This window comes from Anabrus simplex, chromosome 8, assembly GCF_040414725.1.
Source record: "Anabrus simplex isolate iqAnaSimp1 chromosome 8, ASM4041472v1, whole genome shotgun sequence".
In the NCBI taxonomy this organism is placed as follows: domain Eukaryota; kingdom Metazoa; phylum Arthropoda; class Insecta; order Orthoptera; family Tettigoniidae; genus Anabrus; species Anabrus simplex.
Window position 1 is genome coordinate 145,675,818 of NC_090272.1, and position 21,267 is coordinate 145,697,084.

Below are 21,267 nucleotides of genomic sequence, written 5' to 3' on the forward strand. Positions count from 1 at the left end.
TGATTTATGATTTTTAGTCACTGCCTCCTTGATTATTAGGGCAGCTGTTTCCTGCGAGGTTTAACGCGGTGTTAGTTAACCCTCTGCCGAAATAGCTTGGTGAAATGCATGACTTGTAAGAATGAGTTAAAATATTAACCCTAAGTTAACAAACCCAGGGTTAGAGTATATTTAACCCACGTTGATGAAACCGGGCCTAGGCTGCAGTGCATGCATTCTAGCCACGCTGTCATTCTACATTTTATTGGGAAATTAGTGAAGTATTAGCACTATCCATGTAAAATTTGCTGACATATAATCAAAATTAATTTCTCTGTAAAATGTATATTTTCAAAAAAATTCAGAATAACTAATCTCTTTGAGCTAAAGGCCAAACTAATACAGACACTGGTTCTCCCTATTCTTGATTGTGACTGTGTTTTAGTTGACATGACGAGAGAAGAAACACTTAAACTTCAATGAGCTCTGAATTCCTGCATGCAATTTAATTACAGTATCAAGTACGATGTTCGTATCACCCCATACTATCAGGCTCTCTCATGGCTGAAGCCTGATAAACATCGGCAGCTACACATTTAACTATGATGTTTAGAGTGTTAGTTGAAAGTCAGCCACTGTATATTTCTTCTAAATTCACCTTTTTATCATCATTTCACAACTTAAATACACATTCCAGATCAGGTCAGAGAAACTGATTTAAGGTCACCTGCCGAGACTGCCTGCTGAGGACATCTGACTGAATGGTTGAAGTATGAATGTGTGTGTGTGCCTGAGGATTGGTCATTTTTAAGAGTTTCTAATATTAATTAGTTTTATTTAGTAATTTATTTAAAGTTATTTTCAATTCTATTAATTTATGTAGTTTTAACTATTTTAAGTATCTCAGTATTTTATTTAAGATTTTGATTAGTATGTGGTTAAGAGAGGTCTTTGAGCCCTAACTTTACCACTGTAAAAGACACAAATAAATTAATACAATATAATTTTGAAAAGAAAAGTATTGTGCATTTAAAGGGGCAGAATTCTAAAAAAAATTTAAAATGGTTCATTTGAAGGTAAATGCAAACCATTACTCAAATAGTTAGTTCATTGTGAACATTTTGGTGTATTGTATATGCGTATTCTGTAAACTAAAACCCACTGGTTAGAGATATATCAACTAGCAGCTCATATCTCTCTCAATGTCACCCTATTATATTACCGTATTTACGCAAATAATCCCCGCACCCTAACTTTAGGAAGGCTGATTTTGAAAAAAAAAAAATGCCAACATTGACTGAATTTTGTGTTTTTAATTTTTTTTTTTAATATGCGGGTATTATTCGCTTAAATACGGTATTTCGAGGGTGTTTACAAACTGGAAGACTGGAAACAGGCACAAACTGGTGGGTTCAATCCTGACTTAGTCTGATGGTATTTGAAGGTGCTGAAATATATCAGCGTAGTATAAGTAGATTTATGGGCACATAAATGAACTCAGGACAGAATTCAGGCACCTCAGAGTCTTGAAAGTATAAATGTACTTAGTGGGATGATTTTTTTGTACCCATAAAACAGGCACTTCCTAGCTCATTCAGAGTCAGCATGTCAGATGTTCTTGCACTAATTTTGTCTCATACAAAGTATAAGAAATAGAGTATGTTTGTATGTATGAATACTTCTCTCAAAACGCTTATTGTCAGTAAAGGCTTCAATCATGAAATTTACTTCATGTAATGTTCTTGCACTAAATCTAACACCACTTAACTTTTCCTTAAAGCAGCCTCAGCATTTCGTTTCCATGTTTCCTTCGGTCCCACCCCCACCCTTCCTCTCTTTGGTGCTTCGATGGCAAGATCTGTAGTAGATGGTAAACTGTTTTTCCTCCAACTTGTTGCTGATAGGCACAACTTTGAAAGATCTTCACACATGCTCATTGCACACTTTGTCATGCAGAGTGATGCCTGCCGACTATCGCAGCATCCACATCTTTGACATGATTCCAGTTACCATGCTGCTTGTGTCTTTCACAACATTCCGAGTCATACATGAGAGCAAGCCGATAGTGGTTTTGTACAATTTTCCCTTCACTTCGATAGGCATCCGGTTATCACACAGATCATCAGTAAGAGACTGTCATTACTTTCAACAAATACTGATGCGGTGCTTGACATCTGCATCAATATTACCATCAGTTGTGATGACTGATCCAAGATATTTGAACTTGTCGGTCATCATCAGTGGTTCTCCAGCAAAGAAGACCGTGTTGTATGGGCCCACTTGCCTGGCCTGTACAAAGTTTAATAACATGTACTGTCTCGTCGTGTGACTTGTTCTCAATCCATTTACCTCTAGCATTGCTTGCTGTTGTTCCAAAACTGCCTCAACCTCCCGACACGACTCGCCAACAATATTGTCTTTGTAAAGTGTGGTCCACGGCAGGTCTGTCATAAACTGCTCTGTCAATTAGTTGATGATGATGTTGAACAGAGCAGGGCTCAGTGCTGACCCCTGGTTTGCACCAGCATCACAGAAACTACAATTAAATTAAAAATTAAGAGTAAAATATTTCCACCTTTTCAATACAAAATCAAGTAATGTGGGTTACATTATGGAAGAAACATTTATTGGAGCCCACGGTAGTTGATTTTGTATTGAAAAGGTGGAAATATTTTACTCTTAATTTTTAATTTAATTGTAATCACAGTTCAATACGGACCATTCGAAATGAAATTCATATCTCTTAAATCATGGAAACTGTCTGAAATACTTGCATTAGTTTTTACCTTGGTAAACATATCTTCAATCATCTTCACATGCACCTCAGGAACTTTTCCATGTTGTAGTGCTGCCCAGACAGTATCTCTAGGAACACAATGAAAGGCATTTTCAGATCCTTGAAAATCATATGGAGGTCTTCATGTAGTTCACGATGTTTCTCAATCAGGATCCATAGTCTCAGAATCACGATATTAGTTGACATATCCGATGTGAAACCACACTGGTTCTAATGGGTGTTAATCAGACCCTTGATGCAGTCTCCAGTGACATGCTCCCAGATTTTGAGTGTGTTAAGCGAGTTTGATGCCTCGGTAATTCTCACATTCTTGGACATCAGCCTTTAGCTTGTAGATGGACTCAAGAATGCTTGGACAGAACTGTTCTGGCATTGGGAATCCGAGGATTCTGTTGAACATTTTCGTCAGCCCCTCATTTCCTTTGGCATCTATGACTTTCCATAGTTCAGGGCCAACCACTTTGCCATTCTTTATCTTTGACACATGTTCATGTTTGTGGGTTACTGTAGTCACGTCCTAGTTCGTGAACCATGGGCAACGGCTGAGTGGCCTAGTAAGTGGTCAGAGTCGGGATACCAGTTGCTATGGAATGGGAGTGGCCATCTCGGACATATTCTGAGTCGTGGCCCTCCTTGTGCTCAGGCGGCTAGGACTATACAATTCACCGGTGGTCCATAACCCGTTAGAGGAGAGATCCTCACTTGGACTATGTGCAAGTAGGGCAGCATCCTGCTTCATGAATTTACCGAGCTCAGAACACTTTAAGCAAGCCTCGGACCTATGGGAGTAACGGAGTCCCACTCCCATTTGACAGGCGAGGGACTCGTTGGAAACAACTTGGCGAACGAAATGGAATTCGATGGGGAGCTATCAATATTAATGGGGCTTATGGGAGAAAGAAAGTAGAACTGGCTGAGTCAGCAAAGAGGATGCATCTGGATGTGCTAGGAGTAAGTGATATTCGGGTAAGGGGAGATAATGAGGAAGAGATAGGAGATTATAAAGTGTACTTGACGGGTGTTAGAAAGGGAAGGGCAGAGTCTGGGGTAGGGCTCTTTATCAGGAATACCATTGCACGCAACATAGTTTCTGTTAGGCACGTAAATGAGCGAATGATGTGGGTAGATTTGTCAGTGGGAGGAATTAGGACAAGAATTGTGTCCGTGTATTCACCATGTGAGGGTGCAGATGAGGATGAAGTTGACAAGTTTTATGAAGCATTGAGTGACATCGTAATCAGGGTCAACAGCAAGGATAGAATAGTGCTAATGGGCGATTTCAATGCGAGAGTTGGGAATAGAACTGAAGGATACGAAAGGGTGATTGGTAAATGTGGGGAAGATATGGAAGCTAATGGGAATGGGAAGCGTTTGCTGGACTTCTGTGCTAGTATGGGTTTAGCTGTTACGAATACATTCTTCAAGCATAAGGCTATTCACCGCTACACATGGGAGGCTAGGGGTACCAGATCCATAATAGACTATATCTTAACAGACTTTGAATTCAGGAAATCTGTTAGGAATGTACGAGTTTTTCGCGGATTTGTCGATGATACAGACCACTATCTGATCTGTTGTGAACTAAGTATCTCTAGGCCTAGGGTAGAGAAAGTGAAATCTGTCTGCAAACGAATAAGGGTAGAAAGTCTCCAAGGATGAGGAAATTAGACAGAAGTACATGGATATGATTAGTGAGAAGTTTCAAACAGTAGACAGTAAGCAGGTTCAGGATATAGAAAGTGAATGGATGGCATACAGGGATGCTGTAATAGAAACGGCAAGGGAATGCCTAGGAACAACTGTGTGTAAAAATGGGAAAAGGCGAACATCTTGGTGGAATGATGAAGTGAGAGCAGCCTGTAAACCAAAAAAGAAGGTTCATCAGAAATGGCTCCAAACAAGGGCCAAGGCAGACAGGGATTGGTACGTAGATGAAAGAAACAGAGCGAAACAAATAGTTGTTGAATCCAAAAAGAAGTCATGGGAAGATTTTGGTAATAACCTGGAAAGGCTAGGTCAAGCAGCAGGGAAACCTTTCTGGAGAATAATAAAGAATCTTAGGAAGGGAGGGATAAAGGAAATGAACAGTGTTTTGAGTAATTCAGGTGAACTCATAGTTCCCAGGGAATCACTGGAGAGGTGGAGGGAATATTTTGAACATCTTCTCAATGTAAAAGGAAATCATCATGGTGGTGTGGCGAACAGCCAAGCTCATGGGGAGGAGGAAAAGGATGTTGGTGAAATTATGCTTGAGGAAGTGGAAAGGATAGTAAATAAACTCCATTGTCATAAGGCAGCATGAATAGATGAAATTAGACCTGAAATGGTGAAGTATAGTGGGAAGGCAGGGATGAAATGGCTTCATAGAGTAGTAAAATTAGCGTGGAGTGTTGGTAAGGTACCTTCAGATTGGACAAAAGCAGTAATTGCACCTATCTATAAGCAAGGGAACAGGAAGGATTGCAACAACTATCGAGGTATCTCATTGATTAGTATACCAGGCAAAGTATTCACTGGCATCCTGGAAGGGAGGGTGCGAGCAGTCGTTGAGAGAAAGTTGGATGAAAACCAGTGTGGTTTCAGACCACAGAGAGGCTGTCAGGATCAGATTTTCAGTATCCGCCAGGCAATTGAAAAATGCTACGAGAAGAATAGGCAGTTGTGTTTATGTTTCGTAGATCTAGAGAAAGCATATGACAGGGTACCGAGGGAAAAGATGTTCGCCATACTGGGGGACTATGGAATTAAAGGTAGATTATTAAAATCAATCAAAGGCATTTATGTTGACAATTGGGCTTCAGTGAGAATTGATGGTAGAATGAGTTCTTGGTTCAGGGTACTTACAGGAGTTAGACAAGGCTGTAATCTTTCACCTTTGCTGTTCGTAGTTTACATGGATCATCTGCTGAAAGGTATAAAATGGCAGGGAGGGATTCAGTTAGGTGGAAATGTAGTAAGCAGTTTGGCCTATGCTGACGACTTGGTCTTAATGGCAGACTGTGCCGAAAGTCTGCAGTCTAATATCTTGGAACTTGAAAATAGGTGCAGTGAGTATGGTATGAAAATTAGCCTCTCGAAGACTAAATTGATGTCAGTAGGTAAGAAATTCAACAGAATTGAATGTCAGATTGGTAATACAAAGCTAGAACAGGTCAATAATTTCAAGTATTTAGGTTGTGTGTTCTCCCAGGATGCTAATATAGTAAGTGAGATTGAATCAAGGTGTAGTAAAGCTAATGCAGTGAGCTCGCAGTTGCGATCAGCAGTATTCTGTAAGAAGGAAGTCAGCTCCCAGACAAAACTATCTTTACATCGGTCTGTTTTCAGACCAACTTTGCTTTACGGGAGCGAAAGCTGGGTGGACTCAGGATATCTTATTCATAAGTTAGAAGTAACAGACATGAAAGTAGCGAGAATGATTGCTGGTACAAACAGGTGGGAACAATGGCAGGAGGGTACTCGGAATGAGGAGATAAAGGCTAATTTAGGAATGAACTCGATGGATGAAGCTGTACACATAAACCGGCTTCGGTGGTGGGGTCATGTGAGGCGAATGGAGGAGGATAGGTTACCTAGGAGAATAATGGACTCTGTTGTGGAGGGTAAGAGAAGTAGAGGGAGACCAAGACGACGATGGTTAGACTCGGTTTCTAACGATTTAAAGATAAGAGGTATAGAACTAAATGAGGCCACAACACTAGTTGCAAATCGAGGATTGTGGCGACGTTTAGTAAATTCTCAGAGGCTTGCATGACACACCTACTGCAATGATAGAAGGGGCGACTTCAGTTACAGGCCCCTCAACTGGACACTGTGGAGCTGTTTTGTCCTGTGGTAAGTCTTTATTTAGAAACCTTTCACAATACTTCCTCTGGCGGTTATTAATGACTTTATTGTTAGTAATGTTCCCCAATCATCATGGGTATACTTAGTGGAGAAATATCCGTGGATTGTCTTTCGCACTGAGCAGCAACCTTGTAGATCTATTGCACACCCTTGTTGTCTTCATAAAGGTCTTGCTGCTCTTCAGTTTTAACTATTGCAACAACTCTTGGCCTGCTTTTTGACAGCCTAATAGTCTGCCTTTAGATCTTGTTCATTCTGGTTGTCTTTCTCTTTTCACCATGCTTTAAACGCAGTCTTTTCCTCTTCGGTGCCTCTGGGTGTTACAATTCCACTACCAGGTTTCCTTGTCTATTTTCAGTCTGCCGTTAGAAGCTCCAAGGTGATGCTCTTTTTTTTTTTTTTTGCGCCAACACAGATAGGTCTTATGGCGACGATAAGGTGATGCCTTGCCTTGCTGGTACAGTACTTCTGAAATCTCTCCCACATTTGATGATCTGGAGAGTCATCATTCTCTTGCATGTCCTGGAAAATATAAGCTCCGATATCATGAGTGGTTGTGCTGTCTTTTTTTTTTTTTAACTCTCATTTTAAACAACTTAATCTTCGTAGTTGGTTTGATTCTTTTGTTTAACAGACACCGTAGCACGAGCTCTCCAATCAAAAGCCTATGTTGAGATGTCAGAGGGTCTCCTGGGATGACCTTGCAGTTCAACAAAATCTTTCAATTGATTGTGGTTGCAGAGAATATAGTCAGTCTGGGTACATAAGACTTTCTTCCACTTGGCCTTGTACCATTGATGAGGTCTTCACCTTGTATGTGATAAGATGCTCATCCTTCTGAAAGTGTATTAACTACATTTAGATTGTATGCTGAGGCAAACTGGAGGATCTCTTCACTCTGGTTGTTCCTTGTTTCATAACCAAAGCCTCCATGACATTCAGAATAATCCTTGCCAGTCCGTCCAACATGACCATTAAGGCCACCCATTGCAATCTTGTTCTCTTCAGGTGGCAGCTGCTGCAGTGGATGATCGTAGTCCTCCCAGAATGTTTGTTTGGTGATTCCATCACAGCCAGCCTGCAGTACATATGCAGAGATCACATTTAGGCAGACATCATCCATGGCTAGTTTTACTGCTATTAGACGGTCGCTGATCCTTGTGACTGAAATCAGCTTCTAGTAAGATGGTTGGTGAGGAGCATTCCTACACCATTTCTTACATTGGTGTCACCATTGTACAACAGTTTTTAGTCACGGCCCATTGTTCTGGCTTTTTCTGCACTCCACTTTGTCTCCTGTACAGCCGCGATGTCCAGTCGGTGCCTTTCTAGAATCTCTGTTAGTGTGGAAGTGTTTCTAGTGAGCTTGCCAATGTTCCACTTGGGGATTCTCAACTCCAACAATGTATTTCCTGCTTTCTGCTTGGAGACAAGTGTCTTACCTTTTGCCTTGCTTTTACAGGGAGGCAATCTATCTGTAACCTTGGTTTTGTGGGGAAGCCACTTTCAGTTGTCTTTCTGCAAATACCTATGTCTTACTCTCATGGTCAGCAATGTTTGGCAAAATGCTTTACAGCTGGTTGCCACCCGACACCAAGCCAGATCAGTCTCGCTGACAGACCTGTATGCTGTTGTCAACTTTACTGTCAAGTCCATGCGCCACCAGTCCTGCTGATACTGGCAGTCAGCAATCACAAGGACCTCTACTTTCATCGCCATCGTGAGACATTTTGAGATTTTTCTTGTGGCAGTTCCTCCACTGAAGGGTCCATCACCCCACCGAAAGATCTTCCCGAGACCATTGGCCCCCTTAGGAAGTCAGGTTATTTACCAGCACCCAACTCTCTGCGTTGAGGATGGTCTACTCGATTAACATAGCAGGACGTCCTAGCCAGATAGTGTATTTTTTAATGATCTACTGACTAAAATATCATCTGTGTATAAATTAATTTTTTCCTGGTAGCAATAGACTTGATTCTTAAATTCATTGCCGTTTCCAACTACAGCATGTGCTTTTGAATAATTATTGGCATGTCCTATTTTACTTAATTTCTTCTTTAAAGCTTCATTTGTATTCTGTTCTTTTGATTGACAAATCTGAAAGGCCAGTGAAAGCCCAGTCACTCTTTACAATGTTAATTTATAATAAATATCTGTTACATAGGGAAAAAATTCTCCATCCCACCTCCCCCACAATTTATCCTATACCCTCTTATTTTTTTCCTGAGAAAACCCATGCATTCAGCTCTGCCATATGCACCCACAACAGAGGAGGATTGTTAGACTATACAGAGGTGTCAACTATTACGGATTGTCCGTAATGATTACGGATTTCACTTCACGATTATGTCATTACGTCAAAGGGTAAATTATTACGGAAAAGCAACATTATCACGATAAAAGTTAATTTCCACGAAAAAAGAAAAGACTTAAAATATGTTCAATCCCTTGGAGCATTAGTGGTCAACCCTCCTAGTTTCAGTGTTTGTAAATTGGCAACTAATCATATTTAGCAGTTATTTGGTCGTCACTTCCTTTTGTTTCCCGCGGGCGTTGTGAATTCACGACCAGCTACATAGATATACGCCATTTTCTTAGCTAGAGTGACTCGTCAAGTTGGCCGTGAAGTAGGCTCTACTCCTTGCTCTGCTGTTTTCCAGTGCGCACGTTCGGCTCTCTTTTTGTTGTGTGCGTAGACGTGAGTGGTATATTTAGTGCATTTCAATTCTAATTATCCTAGTCGTTGATTCAAAAAGAAGTGATTGGTTTTGTAAAATGAAGCGGAGCAATTGTCAAATTGCATCGTCTTCTAAGAAGACAGCAGTGTTACAGAAATATCGAGACAGTTACACAAACAAATAGCCATGCCTACTTGCTTCACGTGTTAGTGAAATCCATGTGTTCTGCAGTGTGTATTCGTGTGATTTCTCTGTGGCTCACGTTGGACAAGATGATTGCAGAAAACACATAGAATCCATGAAACATCACACATACAGTGAATCAAAATTACAGAATCAGTCTTTTTCATCGTCCCTCGTAACAAGTAAGGAAACTGTGGTGACAAATGCTGAATTGCTGTTCAGATAATTTCTTTTAGAGCATAATATTCCATTATCAGTTTCAGACTACGCTGGAAATTTATTTAAATCAATGTTCCCTGACTCTGAAATATCTCAGAAATATGGTTGTGCAAGAACTAAAACCTCTGCTTTAGTTCAATACACGGCATCTGAGGCAAAAAAGGAATGCAATGATAGGAGTAAATAAATGTGTTGCCAAATTTGTGAAGGACAGGCATTCTTCTGTTTATGCCCTGGGTTGTACGTGTCATCTCATACACAAGTGTGCACAAAAAGCAGCAGCCCAATTACCAGTCAATGTAGGCTGTTTGTGGTACAGAGGGTTACAAAATTTTGAAATATGTCGGTACCCGTTGGCTCTTGCTTCTTCAGTCTGTGAATAGAGTTCTTCAGCAGTGGGAAGTTTTGACACTCATGTTTTGTAGTGAGCCCCACCATAAAAATTAAAGCACCAAGCAGTTTGAAACTGTAAAATCTTTCATACAAAACTCGCACAAAAAACTGTTCTGCTACTTTCTTCAGAGTACACTTCCTGTCTTTAACTCAGTAAATTTATTTCTGCAACAAGATGCTCCAGCCATCTTCTTAAGAGGAAACTTACTGGTCTTTTAACTGACCTATTGGTCAGATTTGTTCAACCATGCTCTATTCAGTCAGAATCTACCTCCCTTTGGAGTGTTGAATTCAAGAGGAATCACCAGAAAGCCAATGCGGACTTGGTAATTGGTAATGAACAAAAGCTGGGGCATATTTGAAAGATAATGACTGTGATGAAGAGATATTTTATAATTCTGTAAGAGTTTTGTGTGGCAGCTTGTAGTTACATTATCAGGAAATTTCCCCTTGATGATGAATTTCTTCATCATGCCAAAGTTGTAGACATTCTCTCTCTATGAATGAAGGTTTCCTATTTATCTCTTGAATATTTTGTTTGAAGATTCCTAAGTTTGGTCAAGGAAAGTGAACGTGACAAACTTGAGGAATTTGCAGTTTACCAGTGTGATACTTTCCCTGAATACATTGTATATGGACATAACATTGATGTGAACTGGGGCAACATTGCAGAGCTTAACTATGAAAGTGGACAAATTAAGGTTTCATACTTAAGTAATGTTGTATTTGCAGTATTAAGTGTACCTCACAGTAACTCTCCCAGAGAAAGAGTTTTCAGTGTTCTTAAGAAAAATCAGACATAATTCAGGCCTACATTATGTACATCTACACTGGAATGGTTCTGAATAATATGTAAAATTAAAAATCCACCCTTTTAGTACTAATATTAAACTAAATAAGTTATAACATTTACTTGGAACTAGTTTCGATGCTGGTGAGTGTCATCTACAGGCAATCGTAAATATACATATCACTATATCAATGCACATATAAACACTCTTAATATGGGACTTATGATGCCCCTAAAAGTGTCTGGAGAATAAAACATCAAGTAATCACAATTTCAAAATCTTGAAAGTCACAATTAGCACATGATTCTTTTCACTCAAGTTAGAACTTTAAAAGTATTGAGTTTGACTTAGAACTGTAAGATTCTCAAATAAATAAAAAGTCTTGTCATAAATGAAATGTTATACAAAGGTCGAACCACATATAGAGTTTCTCTGTAAATATGACAGTCACAATTAGAACGACAGTTGCGTGATAATGAGGAAAAGGCCTTGAATTCCTGATGTTAAGTTGCACCTTTGGGGAGCAAGCTGTTAGCCTCAAATGTTCAGATTTGCTTGCCATTAGCATTGAAATTACTGAATAACACACTGAGCCTTTTTGTGCTTGTGCACATGGTTGGCTGTAACCTCCAATTCATTGTCTACGAGTGGGACAAGAAAATAATGTTTTAATAGCCCTATTGTCCAAAATATAAGCCTTCTACTAAAATTTGTTTTAGAAAGAGTGTGATCTGCAATAATAAGTTGATATTTTTATTTGCCCCCATGCAGATGTTTTCATATTTGTTGTCTAGTGTTTTTAACACCTTTTTGCAATAAGCCACAGCAGGAAAGGTTTTCATATTTGTTGTCTAGTGTTTGTCACACCTTTTAACACTCTCCTCTCATCTTTAGAAATGGTAGCTATAGTTTTCACAGACAGAAGAGTTTAGGATTAAGACTGGTCTAAGACAAGGGAATGTGCTGTCACCTCTTTTGTTTATTATGGTCATGGACAAAATTGTAAAGGAAACAAAGTAAGCATATGGAGGTAAAGAGATGAAAATACTGCTATTTGCAGATGATGATGTGATCTGGGGAAGAACAGCAAAGAAGTGCAACAACTAGATGTATTGAATGAAAAAAATGAAGTATGGCATGAAAATCAGTACAGAGAAAACAAGACTATGGTGATGTCGAGAAGAGAAAGGCAAAGAAAGGGCAATGTGAACATTTGAAGTCGTCTAAAAATTGTTGACAGCTTTAAATATCCAGGAAGTGAATTAATGCAAAATGCTAGGATGGACATGGAGATTAGCAGAAGGGTACAGCAGGGTACTACATACTACCAAAGTGTAAGAAAACTTGTTTGGAGCAAAGTAGTACCTAGGAAAAGTAAAGAGATAATGTACCGTACAAAATGTACTATGTACCCATACTGACTTATGCAGCTGAGACTTGGACTTTGACTTTGACTAGCAGGCAAGGGAGTAGAATTCAAGCCAGTGAGATGAAATTCCTAAGAAGTATGATAGGAAAGACAAGGAAAGACAGAGTGAGAAATGAAGATGTTAAGAAGTTGGGATAGGAAAGCTAAATGAGAGTTGAAAAGAATAAAACTAAGGTGGTTTGGACATGTAAAGAGGATGGAGAATAGAATTCCAAGGCAGTTGCTGGAGACAAAGTGTGAGGGCAAGAGAGCAAGAGGAAGACCTAGAACAATGTATTGAATCAGTGAAGAGGGGCATAAGAAGACTAAATTTAGACTGGGACAAGGTCGTGGAAGAGGAATGGTGGAAGGAAAGAGGAAGATGGAGAAGTGCCATAAACATCCCGACCCTGGAAGGAGCTAAATAAGGGAAAATGATGATGATGATAACGAGATATAGTTTTCACTTCACCCGCAGATACATGATGTAAAATGCCCCCCGTATTCGAAAGAAACACATCTAGCGTTTCCATATCCCTGTTGGATAGTTTTTATTCTTGTATTCAGTAATATGTTTTCTCATTTAACACATTCCTTTTCCTTGTCCCCTGCACTGATATCTTAATGAGATTTTACTGTATTTTGTCACATCTTTTAAATTTCCTTGCTTTCATCTACTTTTTCTTCTCCCAACAGGTGTCTATAAGCACATCTCTGGGGGTGAACTTGGAGGCCATGCTATTAAGATACTTGGCTGGGGAGTGGAAAATGATGTTCCCTATTGGTTGGTTGTGAATTCCTGGAATGCTGACTGGGGTGATAATGGATTTTTCCGCATTCTTCGTGGAGAAGACGAATGTGGCATTGAGAGTCAAATCAGTGCAGGACTTCCTAGAGTTTAATGTTGTATGTGATACTTGCATTCATTTTAGTGTTATATTTTTTTAATGTAGGAAGATGACTTGCTATTACATAGCATGATGGGGCAGATTTCAAATACATTATTCAGTGATAACCTTCAAAGACTAATATTGTATTTACTTTGTTTCCATGACATTGCTTTACAGAACTTTATACAGATATGAATTGCATGAAAGTAAAAATAATTTTAAAACTTCATAGTAATAATACGTATTATTATTATTATTATTATTATTATTATTATTATTATTATTATAATTTTTTATTTTTTATTATTACTAGGTTCCCTCCCCCTTCCAACTAAAACTACACTCCTCATAAATAATTACACTTATTGTGTTCTGTTCTAAAGATTCATGACCCAAATAGTTATACTAGCAGATTTTAGCTGGTGTTGCTTTTACTCACTCTTGCGATTACTGCAAAGATTATAATTGTATCACTTACAAAGGTATTGTATCACCATGCAACTAAGAATGATTCACCTCAATTATGCTTCATATTATTTCAAAGGCATTATTACCAGTCATATCATTTATAATATAATATATCAGTTCCGAATGATACTCTGGTAATGTTGGGTACTTGTTTTTCTGCCCTGTAGCATTTTGAGATTATGTCTAAAACAAGGTGATAGATTTGGAAGTAAAAATCTGTGAGTACTGAATAGGATAATGTTGACCTCTTATGATAGTAAATTAATAACTTGGAGAAAAACTGTGTTTGAATGAATTAAGATGATATTAAAGCAACTTGATTGAATTGTTACCTTGATTTTAATTCTTTTTTTAATCAACTTACATTATCTGATCAAAAGTATCCGGACGCCTACCTCAAACTGAAGGTAGAGTTTGCTGGTGACATGCTTGCTATTCTCTAATAGTTGACAATAATAATTATGATGTTGGCCCATTTTTTGCATTTATCACAACCTGGACTCTGTCGGCGAGACCTTTTACCAGGTGTCTGAACATTTCCTTGTGAATAGCCTCTGATAATTCCCAAAGAGCCATAGCCAGAGAAGATGTTGATGATGGATGTTGGGGTCTGTAAAGAAGTCACCATCCTAACTCATTCCATAGGTGTTCTGTTGGGTTTAGGTCATGATTCTGGGTGGGCCAGTCCAGTTGTTATCGTTAAACCATTGACTTATGGAGCTCGCTTTATGACTGAGTTGCTATGAGGGTATAAACAATGGACTTCACTGAACTTATTTTCAACAATAGGCATACAAAAGTATTCAAAATGTTTTTTATTCTTGAGCGTTTACAGTGCCATTCAGTCCTACAAGAAGGCAGTTCCTGCCATGAGAAACGTCCCCACAGCATAATGCCACATCCTCCAAACTTCACTGTTGGTACTAAACATTCAGGTAGAAAACATTCCCCAGGCATTCTCCATATCCAAACTCTCCTATCAGATTGCCACAATTTATAACGTGATTCATCATGCCACACCGTGCCATGCTGTGCTTATTAAGAGGGGAAATACTTGGTTTATGGGTAGCTGCTGGAACATGATACCCTATTGTTTTGAATTCCTGACGCACAGTCGTGTGACTGGCTGTACTTTGCATAGCACTTTGAAATTCCATTGTGTGTCCTCTAACAGACAACCTACGATTTTCTTGCACCACCCTTTTTAATGTTCAATGGTTCCTGGGTGTGGGTGTAAGAGGTCAACCAGATCATGGTTGTGCTGAGGTTGTACCTTCACATTTTCACTTTAGAGATACTGGTACATCACTGACAGTCACTTTTGGTTGGATTTGTATGGTTAGAAATGTTCCTAACAGATTTCTTGCTAATATGCCAACCAATGACTACCCATGTTGAAAGTCACTAAGCTTACCTGAACTATCCATGTTGTTGTTTCGAAGTTGCACTGAGCAATACAAACCTACGTACTTCCATTTATACCAGTATATGCATCATTTGTTGTTTACTAGTGCACAGCAGTGTCTGGATACTTTTGATCAGATAGTTTATTTCTATATGGTATCTTCTACATGGGAGGATCCTAGAAATGTCATCCAGTGCACTTTTCAGTTTCCTTTCTACTTTAATATACTCTGAGAAGGCACATATTAATAATCTGTTTATATTTAAATTTTATATCCATTGCTTTATAAGCTACTGTAAGTTGTTTAAATGTTACTTTCCTCTCTTTCATTCATTTGTAATACTTTTAGCCAATGTATGAATATTAACCACATTGAACATGTATGCAGAAATCTGAGCTTCAACATTAATTTGACTGCCTAAATTCAGTTGAATGAAACCTAGAATAATTTCTGGGAAATTACTCTGTATCTGCAGGTAATTATGTTTACCTGGTTTTCATTTTACTACTTTATATATATATTCTTTTTGTGATGTAACTTGCTACATTTTACACTGTGATAGTAAAGAACAATAAAGGATAAATTTATGGTTAACGTATTGAAATAACTTTTCTAAGTTTTCTTAACAAGTACAATTAACCTGCTTGCACTCAGTCTATCTGCAGGCATCTAACTGAGAAAAATTAAAACCATTTTTTTGTTATCTTGCAATCAAAATCTACAAAAACAGAGACATAACCAACTTAAATGATTCAAATTAGACTATGGAGTGGGTATGTGGGTGAGTAGCTCTCAGGTGGCCTTCACTTCAATTGCAATGGTTCGTAGAAGTTAGGGGGTTTGTTTAGAAGAATTACAGGAGGTACATTCAGTAAACTGGGACAGATGATGACTGTATAGGTATCTGCAAGTCAAGTAGGGATGACAAAGTTGTTTTTTACGTTGCACCGACACAGATAGGTCTTATGGCGACGATGGGACAGGAAAGGCCTAGGAATGGGAAGGAAGCGGCCATGGCCTTAATTAAGGTATAGCCCCAGCATTTGCCTGGTGTGAAAATGGGAAACACGGAAAACCATCTTCAGGGCTGCCGACAGTGGGCTTCAAGCTCACAGCTGCGCGCTCTTAACTGCACAGCCAACTCACCCGATGACAACGTTTTTTTTTTAATATTGTATTTATTCATGAACATAACAGGCGTTCAGCCCCAAATACATGTTCACAATAAAACCATCCAACCTAAGCCACCACGTTCACAACAATAAATAAAATAATCATAACACAGAAGAGAATAATAACTTAATTATAATAATCATAATAATAAAATAATAATAATATTAATAATCATCTGGCCAACGGTTGATTCCCTCTATGAACCGTTTGCCTTACTTAAAAAAAAAAAAAAATAAACATAGAATATCACATGCGCGATCCCGGAGCCAGACGACACCTTCTACCAAGTGTCCTTGTTGATTCTGCACATTCCAACACCGCCATTGTTTTTCTGTATGACCTACTCTGCATTGCTGTGCTCAGGCAAACCTTGTCTCGCCAGCCATAACTATGTTTACCTCACACCTCACCTGATGCCAACTTTGTCCTTTAGCAATGCATATCTCATACACCCCTCCGTCTCCACAATTTTGCCACCAATAGATTTATATATTACACAATACATCAATAACTCCCCATTTGCCAACCCGTATTCGCTCTTACAAACTCACATACATTTTACACATACTTGCTCCCATACTCTTCAGTTGCCCTTATTTCACTCAACACTTACATCACTATATTGTTCCTTACCTACACCTAATCAATCATCATTTCAACACTTGCATACCAATCCACTCTCCTACAAACCAAAAGACACTCACTTATTTTAGCATTAAATAAACATCATCCCAATCACATCTCTCTTCTCCGATACTCTAATATAATACAACAATAAATAATACTACCACAATAAATAGCATAAATAATAATATTCAGCACTTTCGTCTCCTACCATGTAATCCAAACCAAAACATCCACATTTCTCAATCATATACAAATTCATCAGCCATACCGAATTTTACAAAATATCACCACTTCTCAGCAATGAATAAACCTCATACCCTACACAAATGCTACATCAATAATTACTAAATTTAACTACCCAGCCAGCTTTACTTACCCTTCACAAGCACTCTATAACCATCACTCATTACGTGTCCTTGTGCATTCAGCACCTACGTCATCTTCATTGTTCTCTAGCTTACTCTCTGTCCAAATCATAACAACCAACATTCCGCAATTGCATTCCAATCCACCATACACTACATTTACCAACTCGCATTTACTCTTACAAACTCCACCTACTGTACCGAAAAGGTATAGAAAAAATAATACAACACACGCCACCAAACCACAGTTTACAAAATGACACCACTTAGTATAATCACCTCTCCACCCCAAAAATTTCAGCAATAAATAAAACCATCTCAATACCAAACCATCTTTGCCTACAAAAAACCAAACACTCATATACCAACATTTCTCCCACACCACATTTCGTTTCAATAGATAATAAAATCACCTCTACAACTCCAAACCTTCATTAATACTCTACCATTTTATACCAACACATTACCTCGTATACCACCTCTCAATCTCCCGAATTCTGTAATCAATGATCCGATTACATCCACTTACTAATACCCAACACAAATACAATACTACCACTTCCCAAATCTAAAATAAGTCAGCAATAAATAAACCATCTACGTACAAACTCCCGGATTCAGATACCACCTCTTACCCACAATTTCCATTTCAGATCCACCTCATATACCTTCCACAATACACCACCAAACCAAAATTTACAACGATGACAAAGTTGTTAATCACAAAGTTTATACAAGGAGTATACAGTTAGCGTAAACTGTGGAAGTATTGTAAAGAAAGGAATAGAATGAAGTAATACAGGGAGAAGAAACAAGGTAAAATAGGGTCCACCTATTCACAATACATAATAAGGTTTTACAACATACATAGCAAAGTTGTACAACAATATAACAGATTTTTATAAAATTTAGTTTTTATGTGGCATTAATGTATTGAATAGGTGGACCGTATTTTACCTTGTTCCTTGTAACAACTGTCAATATGGACCATAATGAAGTTTATAACATATCATGTAGTACAGGGAGTATATAGTTTAAGACCACACTTCTGCTCGCAGACTGTGGGAATGCCCAAACGAGTGCCATATGGCTAGTGTTAAGCTTGGCATAATAAGAAGTGTTGACAGCTGAGGCAGCAGATGGTTAGCTCTCTCGCTTAGTTCTCCAGTAACGATTGTACTTTTAAGGTGTGTTGTAATGGTTTTTTTTCACAATGGTTAGGTACACTGCAGTGTAGAGAATATTTTTAATCGAGTGTTATATGTCGTGTCATGATTACAATAGGGAACATGCATAATTTTCAAAAATATTTTTTTGAAAAGTACACCAATGAAATAGTACGTAAACGTATTACAATGAGGTAAGTTGCCTTGTTTTCTACCATTAAAAGAATGTTCAAAAGTGTTTTTCCGCAAGGCGAGTGAAACGCCCTCTGACGTAAGCGGCGCGCTGTGACGTCACGATCCAGTACCGCATGCAGCTCTACCAGCCATTGTGCATCAGTCGTTACTAAAAGCCGATTGTTTATTATTCGTGATCGCGAATAACTTCAAAATGACAGAAGAAAGGTTCAAAACAGCACAGTCAGACAATCTATCATGTGTAGATGTCATCATTCTTAAAAAATAGTGACTTTTGTGGCCGCAGAAATTCGCGGATAAAAAGCAAATTTGTAAGTGGCATCTTTTATATACGTGCAATGTATTGTAACTCATAGTATTAGGTTAACAACGAAGCTGGATAGAAATCACATCACTTTCAACATTTCCTTCTAGACTGATTCCCATATTAAAGAATAACATTACATTTTCGGGCTTTCAGCATTAGTAAAGTAAGAAATCGGATTTCAGCACTAACATAAACATATAGGTGGCATTATAGTACTAGTCCTCCTCTGTGGTGTAGTGGTTAATGTGATTAGCTACACACCCGAAGGCCCGGTTTCGATTCCCGGCTCTGCCATGTAAGTTAAAAACAAATAGTACGAGGGCTGGATCGGTGTCTACTCAGCCTCGGGAGGTCAACTGAGTAGAGGGGTTTCAAATCCCACCTCAGCCATCCTCGAAGTGGTTTCTCCTCGTATTTTCCCACTTCTCCTCCAGGCACCTAAGGCCACGGCCGTTTCCTTCCCTCTTCCTTGTCTATCCCTTCCGATCTTCCCATCCTCCAACAAGGCCCCTGTTGAGCATAGCAGGTGAGGCCGCCTGGGCGAGGTAATGACCCTCCTCACCAGTTGTATCATCATACCCAAAGTCTCATGCTCCAGGACACTGCCCTTGAAGCGGTAGAGGTGAAATCCCTCGTTGAGTGCGAGGGAAAAACCAAACCTGAAGGTTTAAACTGATTAAGAAAGAAAGAAAGAAAGAAAGATCATAGTACTGTAGGTCTATAATCTATCATTCCCGAAAAAATATATATTTATGGTTGGGGCAACTGGCCTACCCACTTCCGGGGCCCATGAAAGAGAAACGTTAAATATCTTGGTGGAGGGAAAAAGTTAAACATGATAAAGATAAATATGACTTCGTCTAGTTTTCACAAGTCGGGCTGAGTGATTCAGACGGTTGAGGTGCTGGCCTTCTGACCCCAACTTGGCAGGTTCGATCCTGGTTCAGTCCGGTGGTAGTTGAAGGTGTTCGAATACGTCAGCCTCGTGTCGGTAGATTTACTGGCACGTAAAAGAACTCCTGCAGGACTAAATTCCTACACATTGGCGTCTCCGAAAACCGTAGAAGTAGTTGGCGGGCGTAATGCCAATAACATTAATTACATTTGGCTTTTAACAAGCTGAGCATATCACGCAAGAAAAGTGTCTTGGTGACATTTTAGTCGTTCAATACAGGAATGTCCTTTTACATCGCACAGTCACAGATAGGTCTTATAGTAACGATGGGACAGGAAAGGCCTAGGAATGGGAAGGAAGCGGCCGTGGCCTTAATTAAGGTACAGCCCCAGCATTTGCCTGGTGTGAAAATGGGAAACTACGGAAAACCATCTTCAGGGCTGCCGACAGTGGGGTTCGAACTCACTATCTCCCGGATGCGAGCTCACAGCTGCGTGCTCCTAACCGCACGGCCAACTCGCCCGGTATTTTTATCCTTCGGTTTATTGACTTGGCTTGTATATCCTAAAACTTAGGCAAAGTTGGATAATATTTTAAACACCAACATCACTATTTTCACCTGTGTGCAATTATGTTATTTATTTCACTAATATTATGATAATTATAATAATTGGGCAATGTTAACTTATAAGACCCCAACAGACAAGCATTGATTTTGTGTAGAGATATATATTTGTTATATTATAGAGTATTTAGCTATAGCCTAAATTTCTTTACAAATGTAAGCTCTTCAACAAAGACATAAATAACTATCGCATGACAAGATAAATTGGTATAATTAGAGCTGTCAATATGGTTCATAACCCCTTTGGTTTATTACCTAGACATGGATCACCCAAAACATAGGTTAAGTTTGGAGAATACTTTAATAATCAGCATTAATTAATGCACTGTTTATTACTTTCATATTCCAAGATGTACAGGAAGCATTTAACTAAAGCATCATACATTAAAATTCAAAGTGTTACCACTAGAACAGCTGACATGGAAAAGTGATTGAAAATTCAAACATATTCAACTTACGTTAAAATGATCTTTAAAAAAATTAACTGTAGACTTTTCCAATATGTCACCAGCATTTCTCCGGCTCGCCAAAATCCATTTCTCCCTAGTTTTAGCGTCTTTGGAACATTTATAAACAATGTGTTTGGGATGCTATGCGATGTGCTATTGCTCATCGGAACTATACACCATTTATAAGTTTTCTGCCTCACTGTCTGCGCAGGATTCATTTTAAGTCTAAAATATACCACTCAGATTATTATCCAATGTATAGACTTCGAATTTAACCAAACCAGACACTAACATAAAGTAGAAATACGCTAAGTGTATCCTTCTCACAGCACACTATGCGTTATTTCGTCTGCTAATTCAGTCAACCTGTACGATGACGTCAGACCAATGAGATCGCGTACTTGCGT

General features: G+C 38.8%; 1 protein-coding gene across 1 annotated transcript in view; it reads left to right on the forward strand.

Moving 5' to 3' along the window:
* Positions 1 to 13,413, forward strand: part of CtsB (Cathepsin B) — a 94,043-nt gene extending 80,630 nt beyond the window's left edge. Inside the window, exon 6 of the mRNA XM_067152495.2 lies at positions 12,991 to 13,413. Within this exon, the coding sequence (XP_067008596.2) occupies positions 12,991 to 13,196 (206 nt within the window). The 3' untranslated portion in view covers positions 13,197 to 13,413. The remainder of the gene's footprint in view (positions 1 to 12,990) is intronic.
* The last annotated feature ends 7,854 nt before the right edge of the window (positions 13,414 to 21,267 follow it).